Genomic DNA, 18695 nt, shown 5'->3' on the forward strand with positions numbered 1-18695 from the left:
CCTGGTCGAAGTGTTCGATTCTGGGAGATCCGAAGTGTATGTCAGACGGCAGGACCGCCTCTGCGCCGTACACCATGAAGTAGGGAGACACCCCTGTGTTTCGACTGGTCTGAGTTCGGAGGCCCCAGACCACTGCCGGCAATTCTTTCATCCATCGACCGGGTGCTCTGTCGTTTTCGGTGTACAACCTTTTCTTTAGGGCATCGACGATCATTCCGTTAGCACGTTCAACTTGACCGTTGGCACGTGGATGTGCCACTGACACGTATTTTATGACTATGCCTCTGTCATCGCAGAAGTCCCAAAAAGCGGTGCCAGTAAACTGAGTGCCCAGGTCGGTGATTATTCTGTTCGGGATGCCGAATCTGTGTATGATTTGATTGAGGAACTCCACAGCCTTCTCAGAGGTTGCCTTGACCAGAGGCATGTACTCAATCCACTTGGAGAACTTGTCGATTAACACGAAAACAAACTTGAAATTGCCCGGGGCTGGTTTAAATGGCCCGATCATGTCAAGCCCCCAGCAAGCAAAGGGCCAAGACGACGGGATGGTTTGAATTTCGTGGGCAGGTACGTGGGTCCTCTTAGCGAAAAACTGACATCCTTCGCAATGTCGAACCAGTTTTTCTGCGTCGCCGACCGCGGTTGGCCAATAAAAACCTGCTCGAAAAGCCTTTCCGACCAGCGTTCTGGATGCGGCGTGATTGCCGCAGGATCCAGCATGTATGTCCTCTAAGAGCTTGATACCGTCATCTTGGGGTATGCACTTGAGCAATACTTCGGAGCTTGCGTTTTTCCGCATGAGTTTTTTGATCGTCGAATGATGCGCTCGTTCTCCGTTTTGTCCTGAAGGCCTGTCCCGTCCGATATGTATTTGATGAACGGGGTACGCCAGTCACGCCCACCGGTTGTCGGAGTGGCGTCGTCTATGAGCATTGCCTCGGTGGGTTACTTGTCGACCAGGGGGGAGCCTATGCTCGGCTCGTGGATGTCCTGGACGAAAATACCCCGCGGGATCTGGGCCCGAGATGAGCCTAACTTCGACAACGCGTCTGCTGCTTGGTTCTTATCCCGGACCACGTGGATGTACTCTATGCCGTAGAAGTTGGTTTCCCATTTGCGAATTTCTTTGCAGTAGAGATCCATCTTCTCGTGGGTTGCGTCCCACTCCTTGTTGAGCTGGTTGATGACCAAAGCGGAGTCGCCATAAACATAGAGGCGCTTGACTCCCAGCTCAACGGCTAGTCTTATGCCGTGCAAGCATGCTTCGTATTCGGCGACGTTGTTTGACGCCGAAAAAAGGATCCGAAGGACGTAACGCAGTTTGTCCTTGTTGGGTGATACGAACAGTATCCCAGCGCCGGCGCCGTTGATATTCAAGGACCCGTCAAAGAACATTGACCAGTGGTCTGGGACATCGGGAACGGAAGGCTCGTTGAGATCCGTCCATTCAGCAATGAAATCGACCAGGGCCTGAGACTTGACAGTGGTGCGACTCTGGAACTCCAGGGAAAATGGACATAATTCCATTGCCCATTTCACGATTCTGCCGTTGGCGTCTTTATTGCGCAGGATGTCCCCGAGAGGGAAACTGGTTGTCACCAGGACTCGATGGCCGTCGAAGTAGTGCTTCAGCTTTCTTGACGTTATTAGAATGGCGTATATGAGCTTCTGTATTTGTGGATACCTGGCCTTGGACTCGTTTAAGACTTCACTTGTGAAGTAAACTGGTCTCTGGACCTTGTAGGCGTGACCTGGTTCACCTCGCTCGACCACTATTGCCGTGGAAACAACCCTGTCGGTTGCAGCAATGTAAAGGAGTAGGTCTTCATTGGGCTGAGGCGCTGTAAGGACAGGTGGTGAAGTGAGGAAGGTCTTAAGCTGGTTGAATGCGGTGTCGGCTTCTTCTGTCCAAGAAAATTTTTCCGACGCTTTTAATAGTTTGAAGAAAGGGAGGCCTTTTTCTCCTAGCCTTGAGATGAAGCGACTGAGGGCAGCCATACATCCGGTTAGCTTTTGGATATCCTTTACGTTCTTCGGTGGTCGCATGTCGAGTACGGCTTTGACTTTTGAAGGGTTTGGTCGTATGCCGTCGCGACTGACGACGTTGCCGAGCAGTAGACCGGAAGGAACGCTGAAAATGCACTTCTTGGGGTTGAGCTTCCACTTGTACCTATTGAGCGCTTTAAAAGTTCGGTCTAAGTTGTCGATTAGGGTGCTCGCGTCCCTTGTTTTTACGACCACGTCGTCTACATAGGCCTCGACGAGGTCATCGCGAATCTCGTCGTGGAGGCATTGTTGGATGGCCCGTTGATAAGTGGCTCCGGCGTTTTTGAGTCCGAAAGACATGGTCGTGTAGCAGTATGCGCCGTAAGGTGTAATAAAAGACGTTTTGATCTGATCTTCTTCCTTTAGCGAGATCTGGTGATAACCAGAGTAGCAGTCTAGAAAAGAGAGGAGTTCGCATCCGGCCGTTGAGTCGACCACCTCGTCGATGCGAGGGAGACCAAAAGGATCTTTAGGACAGTGTTTATTGAGATCAGTGTAATCAACGCACATTCTCCATTCATTATTCTTTTTGCGTACAAGAACCGGGTTGGCGAGCCAATCGGGGTGATACACTTCTTTTATGAATCCGGCTGCTAGAAGCCGTGTTATTTCTGTCCTAATAGCCTCCTTTTTGTCACGAGCGAACCGTCGCAGCTTTTGCTTGACTGGTCTTGCGGTCTTCGAGACATTTAAGGAGTGCTCGATCAGGTTTCGTGGGACACCGGGCATGTCTGCGGGTTTCCATGCGAAAACGCTCACGTTGTCCCTTAGAAACCTGACGAGTGCGTCTTCCTATTTTGGATCCAGGTTGGCCCCGATGAGGGCTGTCTTCTCGGGGCTGCCCTCGACCAGCTGCACTTCTTTGTACTCCTTGGATTTTGAGTTCTTCCTGGCTGTCTCCTGTTCGGGTAGTCGGAGCTGGTCGGGAGGCAGCTGTGCGGCTTGGTTTGCTGTTTCTGCCATGCGGATTGAGAGGTCGATTGCCTCGGTGATCTTGAAGCTTTCTTCTTTGTAGGTGTACGCAGTGTAGACGTTGCCTCTGACGGTTAGGACACCCTTCTCCGTGGGGATCTTAAGGACTAGGTATGAGTAGTGCGGGACTGCCATGAACTTTGTCAGCGATGGTCGGCCCAGTATGGCGTGATAGGTCCCGTCGAAATCCGCGACTACGAAGTTGATGAACTCTGTCCGGAAGTGGTCGGGTGTGCCGAATTGGACAGGCAATGTTATCTGTCCGAGAGGCACTGAACTTTGACCTGGCAAAACCCCCCAGAATTGGGCGTCGTAAGGTTTTAGTTGTGCAGGGGATATCTTGAGGGCGGGCAGGCTGTTGCGGAAAAGGATGTCGATGGAGCTTCCCCCGTCCACGAGCACGCGCTCGAATCTGACGCTGTTGATGCAGGGGTCAAGAATCAGGGGGAAACGACCCGGCTCTGGGATAGCGGCCCACTGGTCCTTCCTGCTGAACGAGATTTCCCTGTGGGACCACGTGGGAAATTTCGGGTCTGCGATCAGCCCGTCCGTGCTGTCTATGTTGAGGCAGGCTCTCTTTAACAGCTTTCTTTCTCGCTTGGACTCAGTGGAGACCTTGCCCCCGAAGATGGAGTGGACCACGTCAGTGGGGCTGACGTATTGGTGTCGGGGGTCCCTATCTTGGTCTTCATCCTCTTCTTCGTGGTCGTGCCCGTCGCGCTTGTTATTTTTCTTGGCGGAGTCGTCTTGGGCGGCCCGCCGTGTATAGATACTTTTGAGGACGCGGCACTCTTCCATGGTATGATTGGACTTTGGATGTAGTTGGCATGGTCCCTTCAACGTTTTGTTGTAGTCTTCTTGGTAGTCCCGTCGTCCATTGGGACGTTTGACCGTATTTACTTCGTGGTCGTATTCGCGAGGGCGCTTTCCTCTGAAGTCGTCGCGGCTGTCGCGCCGCCGATCCCAACCGTCTCTGTGGTCGCGGTTGTCGGGGCGACGGTGGTTCCTGTTGTCGTAACGACCGCGACCGTCATCTCGCCGGGAAGGCTGGTCGGGACCTCTCGCATCGTCTCGGATTAGTTTTTCTGCGTCGTCGGCGTCGGCGTAATTTTTGGCCGTGGCGAGGAGCTCTGCTACCGTTGTTGGACGTTTACGCAGCAGCTTGTTCCTCAGCGCTTCGTGGAAACGCAGGCCCTTGATGAAGGCTGAGATGGCCTCGTCGTGGGAAATCTTCGGGATTTTGAGGCGCATATCCGAGAATCGTCGGATGTAATCGCGCAGGGGTTCGTTCTTCCTGTCCCTTATCCTTTCGAGGTCATACTTGTTGCCGGGCTGCTCGCATGTGGCGATGAAGTTGTCAATGAAAGCCTGGCGTAGCTCTTCCCAAGAGTCAAAAGAGTCCTCGGGCAAGCCAAGAAGCCACTGATGACCAGCCTGGTCGAGGACTACGGGGAAGTAGTTAGCCATGACGTGCTCATCCCCTGCCGCTGATCGGACGGCGATTTCATAGAGGGTGATCCAGTTCTCTGGATTTTCCTTGCCGTCGTATTTTTTAAGTTTTTCGAGCTTGAAATTGCGGGGCCACACGACCTGGCGGAGGTGTGAGGAGAATTGTCTTAGGCCCGGAGGACCGTGCGTTGCATCATACTCGATGCGGCGCAGGTTTTCGTGGACTGCTCTCTCTGCGGCGCGCCTGTTGATGCGGTCCCGGGCATCTTTGGGAGGGATGTCGTGGCGGAGATCCCTGTGCTGGTTTACTTCTTGGCCACGTACGTGGTTCTGCTTGCGGCGACCGTCGGCGTCCCGACCACCATCGTTGCGCCGTGAGTCCTCTCGACGGTTGTCGGGGGAGCGGCTGCGGTGACGCCTGCTGGGAGGTGGTGAGGCTCGGCTACGATTAGTCTGGTCAGAGGCAGCTCCCGTATAAGAGACGTCCTGGACTCTCTTGAGCAGAGTGGCTGTCTGTCCCATTGCAGCGATCAGGTGTGGTCGGATGCTGGTCCGGACTCCCTGGCATTCGGGGGTATCAGGAAGCCGATCTAGGTTAGCCATGGCGACAACCACGTTGGCGCTTGGCGTTTTGTAGACTGGCTGGTCCCCAACCATGTCAAAGGCATCGTTGAGATTATTTGGTGGCATTTGTTGTTGCTCGTCCGCGCGTCGTCGGGCACGATCGGCGTTGCGCTGTTCGCGGAGTTGCCTCTGGTCATCTATTTCTCCATCAACGACCGGTTCGTCGGCGCTGACATTGAACACAATATCCCCTCGCCGGGGGGGAAATATCGGGAATCGGTCGAAACCCGGAGGGTGTGAAGGAAAATCCAGGTCGTAGTCCTCGTCTTCGGTGTTTATAACCTCGGTGGGGACGGAACCGGTGCTTGAGTTGGTGCTGGAAACCTGGCCGTCCCGTAGTTCTCGGATTGCCACCATGTTGACGTAGTGACGATCGTTCCTTGTCGGCAACCAACCCGCCTTGCTGAAAACGGATTGGGTGTGCTGTGAGTAAACAGAGGCCGAGTTGTTCAGGCCGCAAGGATAATCTTCCTTCTTGAGCTCGACGGATCGTCCTGAGGGTGTTGAGGTTATCGTCAGAGACGTTCCCAGCCGTTCGTGTGTGGCGACACGAGTTGGCCGGCGCGATTTGAAAAAATCCGCTGGAGCAGCTTGGTCGGGCCGGCGCAGAACTCCGTCTACTAGTTGGGAAACTTCGAGTAGCTTGGAGTCAGCGCGCTCAAGCGCTTGGAGGAGGTCCGAGCTGTCGATCTTCTTTCCCTCGTAGAGCGGGAGCGGTGGTCGGGTGCTCGGTGCCGCCACGTGTGTGGTCGGAGACGGCGTGATCTCAGATTGGATCTGGGTCTCTTTCGAAACCGTGGTCGTGAGGCCGCCGCTGCACGTCGTCCACGTGATCTGGCCAACGGTGAACGTGAGGCCTTCAGGCACGGTCGCGGAAGCTGGGATCGTGACCATCTTGTTCGCCGGAAAAGTTGCACGCACACCCCCTACCTGGCGCGCCACTGTCGACGAAAGCTGGTCGGCAGTCTACCTTGGGGTATACCCACGGTAGTAGTTTATCGGTAGACGGTGCGCAAACTACGAACTCGATGGTGACGCAAGACACGGACAAGCTTTTTATCCAGGTTCGGCCGCCGAGTTGGCGTAATACCTACGTCCGGCGTCTGGTTGTATTGATTTGTGTTGAGAGAATATGATATGATCTAGGGGGTCCCTTGCCCCTCCTTATATAGTCTGGAGGGCAGGGTTACAGATCCGGAAACTAATCCTAGTCGGTTACAATTGCCATGGATAATTCGATATCAATTTCTATTCTAACCGACTAGAATCCTGCTTGATCTCCACATCTTGTTTCCTTGCGCGAAACTCCAGGTTGTCGGATCAAGCCTTGAACTCGTCTCGTAATGGGCCAAGCCTCCTGGCCGAAGTCTAGCCGTAAGGGTATAGGGGTTTATACCCACAGTCATACATTTGGGTCAGCTTTGTTGGGGTAGCCTTATTAATGAAACTAGAGCCACGAGTTGGCATGAGTATTGGGTGTGACGTGTGTGGCTAGCCACCGGCACCTATCCACCATACGTGTCCGTTATATACGTAGAATGCTTTTTAGATCAGATTATTGGAATGAATGACGAAGCTGAGCAACGCTAGCTGGAGGGGACAAGAACCAAAGACACGTGATGAAAGGGTATGCATCATTGTTATTTTTTCTTTTTGAAACGGCATTGCATCATTGTCCAAGGCTTCCAAGACAATCTAACTAAAGCAATCTGAATAAGGTGGACACAAAGACTATTATGGTGGCCCCATATCCTTTTTCTAAAATCTGGCACATTTACTAAAACCTGCCCCACAACAATCTAAGGCTTTGTTTACTTACATCCAAAAACCTAAAATTTTCCAAGATTCTCCGTCACATCAAATCTTCAGACGCATGCATGAAGTATTAAATATAAATAAAATAAAAACTAATTGCATAGTTTGGTCGAAATTTACGAGACGAATCTTTTGAGCCTAGTTAGTCCATAGTTGAATAATAATTACCATAAACAAACGAAAGTGCTATAGTGTGGCGAAATTTTTCGCTTCGGGAACTAAACAAGGCCTAACATTGTAACATCGAGGGGAAACACATCCGTCTTTGTATGGTTTATCTCATGGAAGCCAATTTGCACCATCTCCATGTTTGTCCGAACAACTATGTGAGCCATTTTAAACATTAGAAGAAGGTCTTGTTTGCTTTCCTTACTAAATTTTAGCTAACTAAAATTATTTTAACTACTCTTGTGTGACTAGTGAGATTAAACTATTTTAGCTCCGTCACTGTGTTTGAAAGTTTAGCTACTAAAGTGACTAAAATTTTAACTAGCTAAAATTTAGCAAGAGAAACCAAGCCTGAAGTGTGGATGCGCCTAAAATGATTGTGTTTACCATAGATTAAATTTACGTAGAAATGTTGCCTCATTGCATCAGAACTAAGACATCTATCACTCGGATTATTGGCAGGCGGTTTCATGATTTTGATTTTTGTTTTGGCTGATAACACGGTTGCAAATGACGAGTGGAATACACGAATGATGAAGGTTGCAATTTGCAACTCGTACGTACAGCAATAGATAGAGTGTAGTACTAATAATAAACACAAGGACAATATGACCAACTGCCCAAGCTCTCACCCCATTTATGGCGACCCCCCAAAATCGCGTCCATCTATCCACCTCCAAAACGCTGGACAGCTCAACTACCCAAACCACCAAAAAGCAGATCGCAGTCCTGCACATCTGCTCGCCGTCGCCGCCTAGCTCACCCAATGGCGCTCGTCGACGCCAAGGCCGCCGGCGCGTTCACCTCCACCTCCATCGTCGCCGCTGCACCCGCGCCGACGGCGGAGCACCTGTTCCTCGTCGTCCTCGACGGCGTCGAGACGCCCATTCACGAGGGGACGACGCTCCACGGCAGCGCCGGGGGCACGGTCACCGTCACCAGCCCGGGCCAGCTCTCCGCCGACGGCCTCCATAGCGTCGTCCTCGTCCGCGGCGGCGGGACCGGGGCCGTGCGGTTCACGCTCTGCGCCGACGCGGCCGCCGAGGGCGTGGGCTTGGCGAGCTTCGACCGGTGCGGGGCCGCGCGCGTGGAGGGCGCGCGGGAGGTGTCCGTGTCCCGGTGCCGCGCCGCCGAGGTGGAGCGCGCGGGGAGGGTCACCCTGGACCGGTGCCGCGACGCGCGCCTGCGGGGCGGGGGCGCGCTCCGCGCCGCGCGGTGCCGCCGCGCCGACGTCGAGAGCTTCGGCGGGGTGCGCCTCGCGCGGTGCAGGGCCGCGCGCGCCGACTGGTGCGGCACCGTCGAGGTCGAGCTGTGCAGGGCCGTCGACGTCACCCGCTGCGGCGCCGTCACCGGGGAGCGCTGCCGCGTCGTCAACGCCGCCGGGTGCGGCAGCGTCGACGTGGCGCGCGCCGTGATCAACTTGGTGGAGGAGGAGCAGCCGTTGTCAGCCTCTCCTGTACTGTAATCGCGGAGCTGCTCAAGTAGGAGTGGAGTACTACTGTATCTTCTTCTTCTGTTGTAAACTGAACAACAATGCTTTTATAAAATTGTTTTTCAAAATAGGCTCTGTGGTCCGCGATTTAATGATTGATTGAGTTCATTCTCGAGTCTCGACAATTTTTATAGTTTCCCATCTAGTTTTTCAATTCTCTCTTTTCTTAATTGAATTAAAAAAACCATTACTAAATTGTTTTTTTTTTGAGAATTTTCACTAATCACTGCAATACAAGTGGGCTATCAGCCCCAGCGGCCCATGGCCAGCCCAGCCCAGCCCAGCCAGCACCGCCTCGTCGTCTCGCATCGGCGGGGGCATCACCACCGGCATTGTGCCGGCCGTTGCCATGCCGCCGCTGACCGCCGCCGACGATTTCCTCATTCTCGAGTTCATCGCAGGCAACCGCCGCATCCCCTACGCCGTGTTCGACTCCCTCCTCGCCTGCCTATCCTCACCCTCCGCCATCCACCGCACCTCACAGCGCCTCCGACAAGCCCTAGTGCTCCGCGCCCTCGACGCAGCCCTCCTCACCGAGGGAGCCTCCAGCCTCGTCCTCTACAAGGCGCGGAAGGTCCTCGCCGACCCCGACGCAGCCGCCTGCTTCCCCCACCAGATCTCTGTTACAGACAATGAAGAGAACGACGAGGCTAGGGCCGCGGCCGCGGTGGCCGATCTCAAGCGCCTCCTCGACCTTGAGTGGGCCAACCTCCCGCCCTCCACGCTAGAGCGCGCCGCCGACAGGATCGCCGGGGACGGGGCTCACCAGACGTGGGCCGCCGCCGACCACATCAAACGTACAAAGCTTCGCCTGCTCGGTACCTCTAATCACAAAGCTAGCCTAGTCCATATCCTATTCGATTTCCTTTTTGAAACAATTGTCATGTCTATCTTATCCAATGTTGTTTATTACTCCCTCCATCCTAAATTGTAAGCCATTCCAAGAATCTTGAAGAGGTAAAGCATAGTTTGACCAAAATTATAGAAAAAAAATTACAAAGTTTTGTGCCATCAAATAGATATACTATCAAAATATAAGTAATAAAGAACCTAATGATACTTAGTTGATATTATAAATGTTATTATCCTACCAAATAAATTTGGTCAAACTTGAGATGCTTTGACTCTGCAAGATTCTTGGAATGACTTATAATTTAGGATGGAGGAAGTACCTAAGACAAGAAACTGAATGAATGAATGAATGAATGAATGATGAAATTGTGGTCACTCCATTTGCAGTAGGGGAGTCGACGGAGCATGAGATTTTATCTAAGGCTGTGCAGGATGGATCTGCTTCTCATCAACCAATTGTGACGGAAGTTGCTGACAATGTGAGCAATGCCAATGATGCTGATGGTGCTCAACGAGATGATGAGGCCCATTCTTCTAATGAAAACAGTGAGGCTGATCGTGGTCAAGAAGGTATGGCTGGGCACCAAAATGCATCAGTTAAAGGAGGAGAGGGTCAAGTTTCAGAGAAGTCTGTCCCAGCTTCTAAAAGGTGCAGTCTTATGGAGAGAAATCCCAATGCAAGTACTTATGAGGTACTCCCTCCATTCCAAATTATAAAATGTTTTGGCTTTTCTAGATTCACTGCTTCTACTACGTATTAGACATAGTGTATATCTAACTATCTAAGTACATAGCAGGAGCTATGTATCTAGAAAACCCAAAACATCTTATAATTCGGGATAGAGGGAGTACTTAATTCATTGTGCTTTTATTCGCATTCCAACAATATATTAGATGATGAAAAGCTTATCAATCCCATATAGAAGTACCCATCTTCTATTAACTTTGATTGCATCTTAGCTTGCCATCTTTTATTACCAATGTTTCCAAATAAAGTTTCCGTTTTGGTTCCAGTACATTTATGTTTATCTCTTGGTTCAAATACATCTAGTTATGAATGAGGAAGTTGTTCTCTGTATGTATTATCTGCAAACTTTTGGGATTTTGTTTGGCAAAGCACAATGTAGGGTTTTTTTTTTTGTGAAACATGATAGCATGTGTGCAGTTTGGTGATGATATGTTGTCATTGTTTTGGGTGCAGTGGGATAGTTCTGATGATGATCAGCCAGTACGGAAGCGCAAATTACATCGTTTTGAGAGAACTTCTACATGTGCACATAAGATCAGAAAGAAGTGGAGTGAGATAGAGGAAAAAACCTTGCTGGAAGGGGTGAAGAAGTGAGTTGATATTTTTGTTTGCCTTATTACTCTTACTATATTAACATTTTTTTTGTTCTTCAATTTAAATTCAGTAAGTAAACCTTGTACCTTAATGATATATTTTGCATTTTGTATGGTGACTCGAAGGTATGGCAAAGGCAATTGGAAAGATATCAAATTAGCTTACCCTGATGTCTTTGAGGAGAGATCAACGGTATGCATTCTGGCTGGCATTCTATTTCTTGCCTTGGATGAAGACTTGGCCATAATATTTTGGGTTTGATGTGCAGGTAGATCTGAAGGACAAGTTCAGAAATTTGGAAAGGCACCACCATGAATCGGCATCGGCTTGAGGCCTAGTGACCCTGCGCTTTTGCTCTGCTCTGTAGATATTTTGTGTTTCGTGTTGTACTGAACCAAGGACATTGTTGACTTGTTGAGTGATCAAAGATAACTAACTAGCTGGAACCCCACGTGTTGCCGCTGGCGAGCACAACTCGAGCACACATTTGGCTCGAAATGCATCATGAGAAGATAGAACTATGGTATTGGCGGAATCTGATCCAATGGCCACTGTAACTCGAATTGAAAATTTAAACCATTGGCGCTACATTGAGTCATTGACACACTATTTGTTCATGAAATTCAATATGTGGTTTGCTCCAGGAGTAAGAAACAGTTCCCTTGGTGGTAGGCAGCCAATGTTTAATTTACATCAGCTAGATGCTATGTTTTTACCTGAGACTGCCATTCACAATCAAACTTTAAGAGCCATATCAAGCTTTTGTATTTGGCTAAATCCAGACTCTACTCAACAGCCTTACCTAGCTTATTTTTAAGTTGGGCCCAATGCACCAAAAAAAATTTGAAATTATGCTTTACGAACACAAGATTGGTTTTGAAACATCCATCAGTTCATATGTTTATGTGAAAAATAATTTGACAATCTCTCCACACGTTGAGAAGTGCTGCTTCTGAAATCGTTGATTTATCCCTGGTCAATGTTAGCACCTTACCGGTGCCACCAAGACACAGGACGGATCAAACACATCCTGGTCTTTTTTTTTTTTGAAGCACATCCAGGTCTCTTAACCATTTGCGGTTTGCTTTAGCAATTGTCCAGCTGCTGCAGTGAATGAAAGGAGACACCAGCAGAACAGACGTACACGGTACACAACCAACAGAAATATTTACCTTCGTCCTAAAGAATGCAATTCTAGAATCAAACTAACTTAGGTTCGATTGAATTATTTGGAAATAGTATCAACATTTAAGACTCCAAACATGTATATTATGAAAATATATTCCATAACAAATCCAATAATACTTATTTAGTATGACAAGCATTAATGTTCTTTTTACACTAATATTTTCTTATTTTCTAGACAAATTTAGTCAAACGTAAAACAATTTAATTGAGCATTATTTTAGAGTTGTATCTTTCTTGAAACATTGAGGTAGAGAAGGAGAAGCGAAGGACTGTTAGGACATATTCCAACTTTGAATTTTCGTTTTCAATCTTTGTGAGTGCATGATTGGGATTTGTCAATCGACTCCAAACTTTGGTTACTACGTTCTTGACTTGTTGCTCTTTGGATTAGAAATGGCTGACAACGATTGGGTCGAGGAACATCATATTTACTTTTGGAACATCATATTTACTTTGTATCTTCATAGGCTGCCAGTTCCATGGGTTAAAACGGTATCCATTCTGTTTCAGAATTTGAAAGAATGAACGGATTCGGTCGAGCTCATTCCTGCCAAGTTACACAAAATTCAGATTTGTGGTTTGGTACATTGGTCGATCTCAGCTCTGAAAACAAGAAGGGGCAGGACTGTAGCTTTACGGGTACGGGTCTAGTTACCCTTTCCTATGTATATATTGATACATGTTCGTGAATAGACAATTTTTTTTTCTTGGCACATGCTGAAAATTTCATTTTGTTTGGCAGGCGGAGGATTGTGTTTTCACTTCTCAACATCGTGTGAATTGTGCATTGCTGAATTGCTTAGTGTTCTGCCTCTTTGTTGACCAATGCTGAGGAATTGTCAGCCTTTGTTCTAAAGCAAATGTCAACTTGTCGTCTCCGAAGCAAAATCTTTGCCCCTGCAAGTCGGCCAATCAGGGAACCAGTATGCCATCTTTCACGCCGTCCGGAAAAAGGTAATCTGAATCTGGTGATTTTTTCTGGACCGTCATCACTTTAGGTAAAATGTCGTAGTACTAACATTGAACGGGCCCTTTTCTGAGCTCATCACGTAGTACTCCATCTGTTTATTTTCAGTTGGCGTGTTTTTGGGATTTTAAAAAGCCTTTACTTTATGCTCGCAAAAAAAAGCCTTTACTTTAAATGCAGACTTTGACTACCAGTGTTAACTAAATTATTTGAATATATATCTTCATATAACTATTACTAGTACACACTAAGCATGATAATTTGAGTATATTTAGTCAAGATTTATGAAGTTTGTTTTTTTTAAAAAAAAATCATAACAGGCTTCTAAAAACGGGGGGAGTATTACAGTTTCCAGTTTCCTGGTACCAACACTAGCTGAACGTTCAGGCAGATGATTTGTTTTGTTTCCGCGTAACACTGGACAGTGAACAAAGTCTCTCAAATAATTGAATCCCACTTATGTTCAAGTTAAAATATTTGATATCGGTATTCTATTTACATCGCAACAGAAACGATCAATGGCTTTCCATCTTCCGTCGCTATCTACCCTCAACTACGGTTACAGTCCAGCTGCTGGCGCTGTCAGACCGGCAGGCCTTCACCTCCGGTTCTTCTTCTTCTTCGTCGTCGTCGCTGTGGTTCCTGCCGGTGCTGAACGCCGGCTCGCACGGCTCTGGCAGCGTGGGGCTCTCGCAGGTGAGCATCGTGGTCACCGCCGACATGGTGGGCCTGCGCTTCGGCTGCTCCTGCACGCACAGCAGCCCGATCTGGATGCACTTGAGCACCTCCGCCGCGTTGGACGTCTCCGCGATGGAGTGGTCGATGAACTCCAGGCTCTCGCCGTCCTTCCACAGCCTCCACGCCTGCACGCGGAAACGGAAACCAAGCTTGTTGCCATGAGTTCAAAATCCAAAGTCGAAATTGTTGGAACTGCAGCATTGAGCGAAGGAGTAGATCAAAATTCAAAAAATCACACTCACATATCTGAGGAGGTTGAGGTCAAGCTCGGTGTGGTAGAACCCTCTGTTCTTCTTCCCGCTGACGATCTCCAGCACCAGGACGCCGAAGCTGAACACGTCGGATTTCATGGAGAAGACTCCGTCCATGGCGTATTCAGGAGACATGTACCCACTGCAAGTGAAAGCAACAAGTCAATCACTACTATAACTAATTCATTAATTAATTAATCACCAGGAGATGTAACGTAGCTATCATTTGGTGTTTCTAACGTGGGGAGTGATGATAATGTAAAGCGGCACAAAATTAATCTGAAACGAAATTGATATAGTATATGAATGGACAACTGACGACGACGCTTACTATGTTCCGACTACTTTCTTGGTGTAGGCAGCGGTCTGATCGGTGCCGAAAATCCTGGCGACGCCGAAGTCGGAGATCTTGGGGTTCATGTCCTTGTCCAGCAAGATGTTGCTTGCTTTGAGGTCCCTGTGGATTATCCTCAGCGCCGAATCCTGGTGAAGGTACAGTATCCCCCTCGCGATGCCGTTGATGATGTTGAACCGTTTCTCCCAGCTCAGCATCGACTGCTTCTCTTCATCTGCGGACAGTTGTTTCCGCAACAGTTTAATCTCATGCATTTGCATGTCAGGATTTGATCTCGATTCCAAGTGGCGGCAGCTAAGCGGCTTACTGAAAAGGAAGGTGTTGAGGCTCCGGTTGTGCATGTACTCGTAGACCAGCATCCTCTCCGACCCGTCGATGCAGCAGCCAAGAAGCCTGACGAGGTTCCTGTGCTGCAGCTTGGCTATCAGCTTCACCTCGTTCTTGAACTCCCGGAGCCCCTGCGTGGACCGCCGCGACAGCCTCTTCACGGCGATGTCCTGCCCATTGTCCAGCTTTCCCTGCAGACCATCATTAGCAGTTACCACTGGTAAGAAGCTGATCTGAATTTTTGCCCCGAACCCTTTGCATTCAGAGTTTCAGACATGCATTTCATACTTGTCATCAAGACTCAAGACTGAACTTTTGCTTACCATGTAGACGGGGCCGAATCCGCCCTGGCCGATCTTGTTGTGAACCGAGAAGTTGCCCGTGGCGCCCTTGATCGTCTCGACGTCGAACGACGGCAGATCGCAGTCCTGGTTACTACTGCCCTGCTGGCCGTCATGCAGGGAATCGTCCTGAACATCAGTCGACGCAGCAATCTGGTTCCTTCGTCCGAACGGTGTGCCCTGCCTCTGCGCGTTCCTCAGCAACGCCAAGGGAATAGCCTCCTTCTCCTTCCTGCGCTTTTTCATCTTCATGGCGCAAATGTAGAGTCCAGCTAGGAGCAGCAGCGGTGCAGCAACCGATGGGACGATGATCTCGACGAGCCTCTTCGTTCGCGCATCCGTGTCTGCTGAGGAAGAGCTGACAGCTACAGGATTCAGAGAATAACAGTTTCAGTTAACATGCACCAGTAAGGTAAATTTGATTGTGATGTACTTCCTGTACATCCGAGTTCTATTTCTTATTATCTCGCAGATCAGTAGCTTGTTTTTTTTCCCCTTTGTAGGATAATGCAGCTTCAATTGTCTGAAAAAAGGATAATGCAGCTTCTGGATCTGCTAAGAGGCAAGGACTGATTGACTGAAAAGGACTGGCCTTTATGTTAGTAGCCTAATAAGAAACGTTAGTGCTTGCCCCTTTTTTCTTTTCCCATCAGTGGGCATCACTGTCGTTGGACCTAACAGCAGTTGCTAACTTAACCATCCAAATTATGGCTGGGGGCTTTGACTTTTGACCTTGGAGTCTGCAGATTTTCAGCAAGTGAGAAAATACCGGGAGATATAACTTTGAACAATCGCAGCTGCACTCGTTTTGCCCTCAACTGTTTGACTTCATGCTGATCAGTTTTGTTCGTTCAACTCCCCTATCCTAAAAAACCGTCAGATATATATCTACGCGCATGGCAAGTATGAACTCTGATCAAATTATTCTGTGAAATAGAGTATTTAGCTGCATGGCAAATGTGACGAACTCTGTTGTCACCATGACGCCAGAACACAAAGTACAAAGTACGGTACTAAACGAGAAGGGAAACACCTACTAAAAAACGGCCGCATGCAAAATGCAGCTGCGAGACGTCAATCAACAATGAACACTCCTATCATATGCTAAATAAAACAAACAGCAAAGTCGCTCACGATGCATGCGTTCAATGCAATTACGTGAGCAATAATCCGAAAAGATATGACAACAAACTCCTTTTTTCTTACGTTTAATTAACAGAAAAAGGAAAAGAAAATGCCGACACAGTGGCATCAAAAACTTGTCATCAATTTGATTGTCAGAAATGAAAAGGAAAATGTAGTACTAGCACGTACTGTAATCAAAGAAGGCAAAGAACTGAGCTAATACTCACGTAGATCGGACGCCGCAAGCCGGACGAAGAGATTCTGTCCGCCATTGCCAAACTGCCTCATGTCGAGAAGGTCGCCGGTCCACATGAAGCATCCCGTCGCCCCGGGGCTGCTGACATTGGCGCTGGCGTAGGCCCGGCACGCGCAGTTCCCGAGGCAGGTCCGCCGGCACTCGTCGAGGCCGAGCGACATGTCCACCGTGGCGTTGGCCGACTCCGGCAGCTTCATGTTGGTGAGCATGGCGAAGCCGTCGCCGCCGGTGCAGTTGAGCTCGGTGCGTCGCCTGCACCCACCGGAGCCGTCCCTGAGCGCCCACTCGGCGGGGAAGCGCGGGTCGAATCCGGGGACGCAGCCGCACGCCGGGTTGCGCTCGACGCTGCAGACGCCGTAGGCGCCGCAGGCGCGGTAGCCGTCGCACTCGTCGAGCGGGTAGGACCAGAAGACGCTCCAGGACCGCGTCATGTCGATCCACATCAGCCGCTGGATCTGCCCCGACGAGTTGAGCACGAAGCGCGTCGTGACGGCGGCGCTGGCGCCGTCGACGACGCCGTAGCTGTAGTAGGCCTCGTCGGCGTTGGAGACGAAGCGGAAGGTGAGGAGGCTGTTGGACTTGAGGTTGGGCACGCCCGTGAACTGGTACCCGTTCCACGGCCCGCTCCCGTAGGTCCGCGCCGACCGGCGGGACAGGAAGAGCTCCGGGGACCCCCGCGGGTCGAGGCGGAAGGTGTAGTCCCCCGGCGACGGGTCCCCCGCCGCGCGCCACGAGGTCATGCGCCGGTCCAGCCCCGTGCGGAAGTCGATGCCGAGCTTCATGCCGGGAAGGAGCGTGTCGGTCGGGTAGTCGAAGCTCTGCCACACCACGCCGGCGCCCGGGACGCGGAGCACCAGGTTGCCGTTCTCCAGGAGCTGCGCGTACGCGGTGGCGTTACCGCCGCCGCTGCTGGTCGTGCCTGGCGGCGTCGCCCAGACCACGGCGCCCGGCGGCTGGTCGTCGTCCACGACGATGGCGAGGCTTCCGTTGGCGAGGACCGTGAGCTCGGCGGCGTCGACGCCGCCCAGGACGGGGCTCTCGCGGTTGGCCACCCACACGACGGTCCGGTCGGGGATGCCGTTGAACCAAATCCCGAGGTACGTCGGCGTCCGCCCGGCCGTGCCGTCCGGGTCCGGCGCGAAGAAGCCCAGCACGTACTTGGCGCGCCCCGCGGACACCAGCGTCCGGTTCCCCTTGAGCGGCGAGTCCAGCGTGACCGTGTCGGTGCCGCGGACGGCGGTGGGGAGGAGAAGGACGAGGAGGAGGAGGAGGACGAGGAGGAGGACGCCGGCGACGAGGAGCGGACATCGTCGTCGCCGCATGGTGCCGGTGGTTACGTACGTGTCGGTCGTGGCAGAGTTGATTTTTAATCGCGGACTGCTGCGACTTTGGGCAGCCTGTGCGTCTGTTTAAGCAGTCGTCGGTCGGAGCATGGAGCGCGAGGCGCGAAGGCGTCGAGTTCGGCGACGCCGCGTTTCGTTTTGGAGATGCGGTGGGGGGGTTTGGGGGGTTGGGTTGGGGCTGACACGACACGGCGACGCCGACGTCTGGACGCGGGCGGGTTCGCGGTCGCGGCGCGGCACGGGCCTTTTTGCTCCAGCTGGTGCTGGTGCTGGTGCTGGTGCTGGTGCTGGTGCGGCCCAGCCAGAGGGCCTTTTTGCTCCAGCTGGTGCTGGTGCTGGTGCGGCGCGTCGGGGTTTGGTGGTGTCGTGCTCGTGCATGTGTATGGCACGAGGAGCCGGCGGGGCAGGTATTGCTTCCGAGCTCCGATCGTTTATCCTTTTTGCAAAGGACAAAAGCGCGCCCTGAGGAGATTGGGTGCCGTCGTTTTTGGGCCCCAATCCCTCCCTGTTCCTGGGTCGATTTTGCTGCGTTTGACCAAACGACCGGCCGTCCTTCTGGGCTGTGGCCTCTGGTCGGCCGCGTTAACACCGCGCGTGGTTTCCACACCCGCACACGCGCTCGCCGTTGCTACCGTCCCTCTTCCTCTTCTCTACAGGGGCTATGGAAAAAAACCAAAGTTGGCAATGAAGAAGGATGCAAAGATAAGATAGGATAGAAAAAAAAAATCAAGGGAGGGTTATATCTCAACTGAATATTGATGCTTCGTTTGATGAAGATAATGGTTGTGGCAGTACGGGTGCTATTATTCGAGATGGTTCTGAGGGTATGACCGTAGCTTCAAATACTTTTATCCCCTATCTTGTTTGATGCACCAATGGCCGAAGCTTTTGCCCTTAAGGAGGGACTAATGCTAGCTCAACATATTGGAGGTAATCGGTTGATTGTTCAATCTGATTGTTTGGAGGTCGTTCGAACTATGGAGAAGAGAGGATTTACTGCGAACTCACTTGCTGCGATTTATGATGAATGTAGTATAGTCT

General features: G+C 50.8%; 2 protein-coding genes and 1 pseudogene across 4 annotated transcripts; 2 read left to right on the forward strand and 1 right to left on the reverse strand.

The window, feature by feature from the left end:
• Nucleotides 7520-8639, forward strand: LOC8065669 (annotated as a pseudogene).
• On the forward strand, nt 8794-11406 carry LOC8065670. Of its 3 annotated transcripts, none has more exons than XR_002450398.1 (5): nt 8794-9387; nt 9809-10070; nt 10623-10759; nt 10889-10955; nt 11032-11106. XR_002450398.1 is itself a non-coding variant. In XM_021454592.1 (5 exons), exons 1-5 carry the CDS (start codon nt 8919-8921, stop codon nt 11092-11094), a joined length of 1041 nt encoding a protein of 346 aa, XP_021310267.1. In that variant the 5' UTR covers nt 8794-8918; the 3' UTR covers nt 11095-11406. The 3 variants fall into 3 exon arrangements, 2 of the variants coding, with proteins under 2 accessions (XP_021310267.1, XP_021310271.1); XM_021454592.1 differs by having other exon boundaries at nt 9809-10113; nt 11032-11406; XM_021454596.1 differs by having other exon boundaries at nt 8794-9366; nt 9809-10113; nt 11032-11406.
• On the reverse strand, nt 13301-17777 carry LOC8065671 (G-type lectin S-receptor-like serine/threonine-protein kinase At4g27290). Its single transcript, XM_002466876.2, has 6 exons — nt 16283-17777; nt 14913-15295; nt 14570-14780; nt 14239-14476; nt 13899-14049; nt 13301-13781 (listed from the first exon to the last, which is right to left on the reverse strand). Exons 1-6 carry the CDS (start codon nt 17631-17633, stop codon nt 13458-13460), a joined length of 2658 nt encoding a protein of 885 aa, XP_002466921.1. The 5' UTR covers nt 17634-17777; the 3' UTR covers nt 13301-13457.

The sequence above is a fragment of the Sorghum bicolor genome, chromosome 1 (genome assembly GCF_000003195.3).
Source record: "Sorghum bicolor cultivar BTx623 chromosome 1, Sorghum_bicolor_NCBIv3, whole genome shotgun sequence".
NCBI lineage: Eukaryota > Viridiplantae > Streptophyta > Magnoliopsida > Poales > Poaceae > Sorghum > Sorghum bicolor.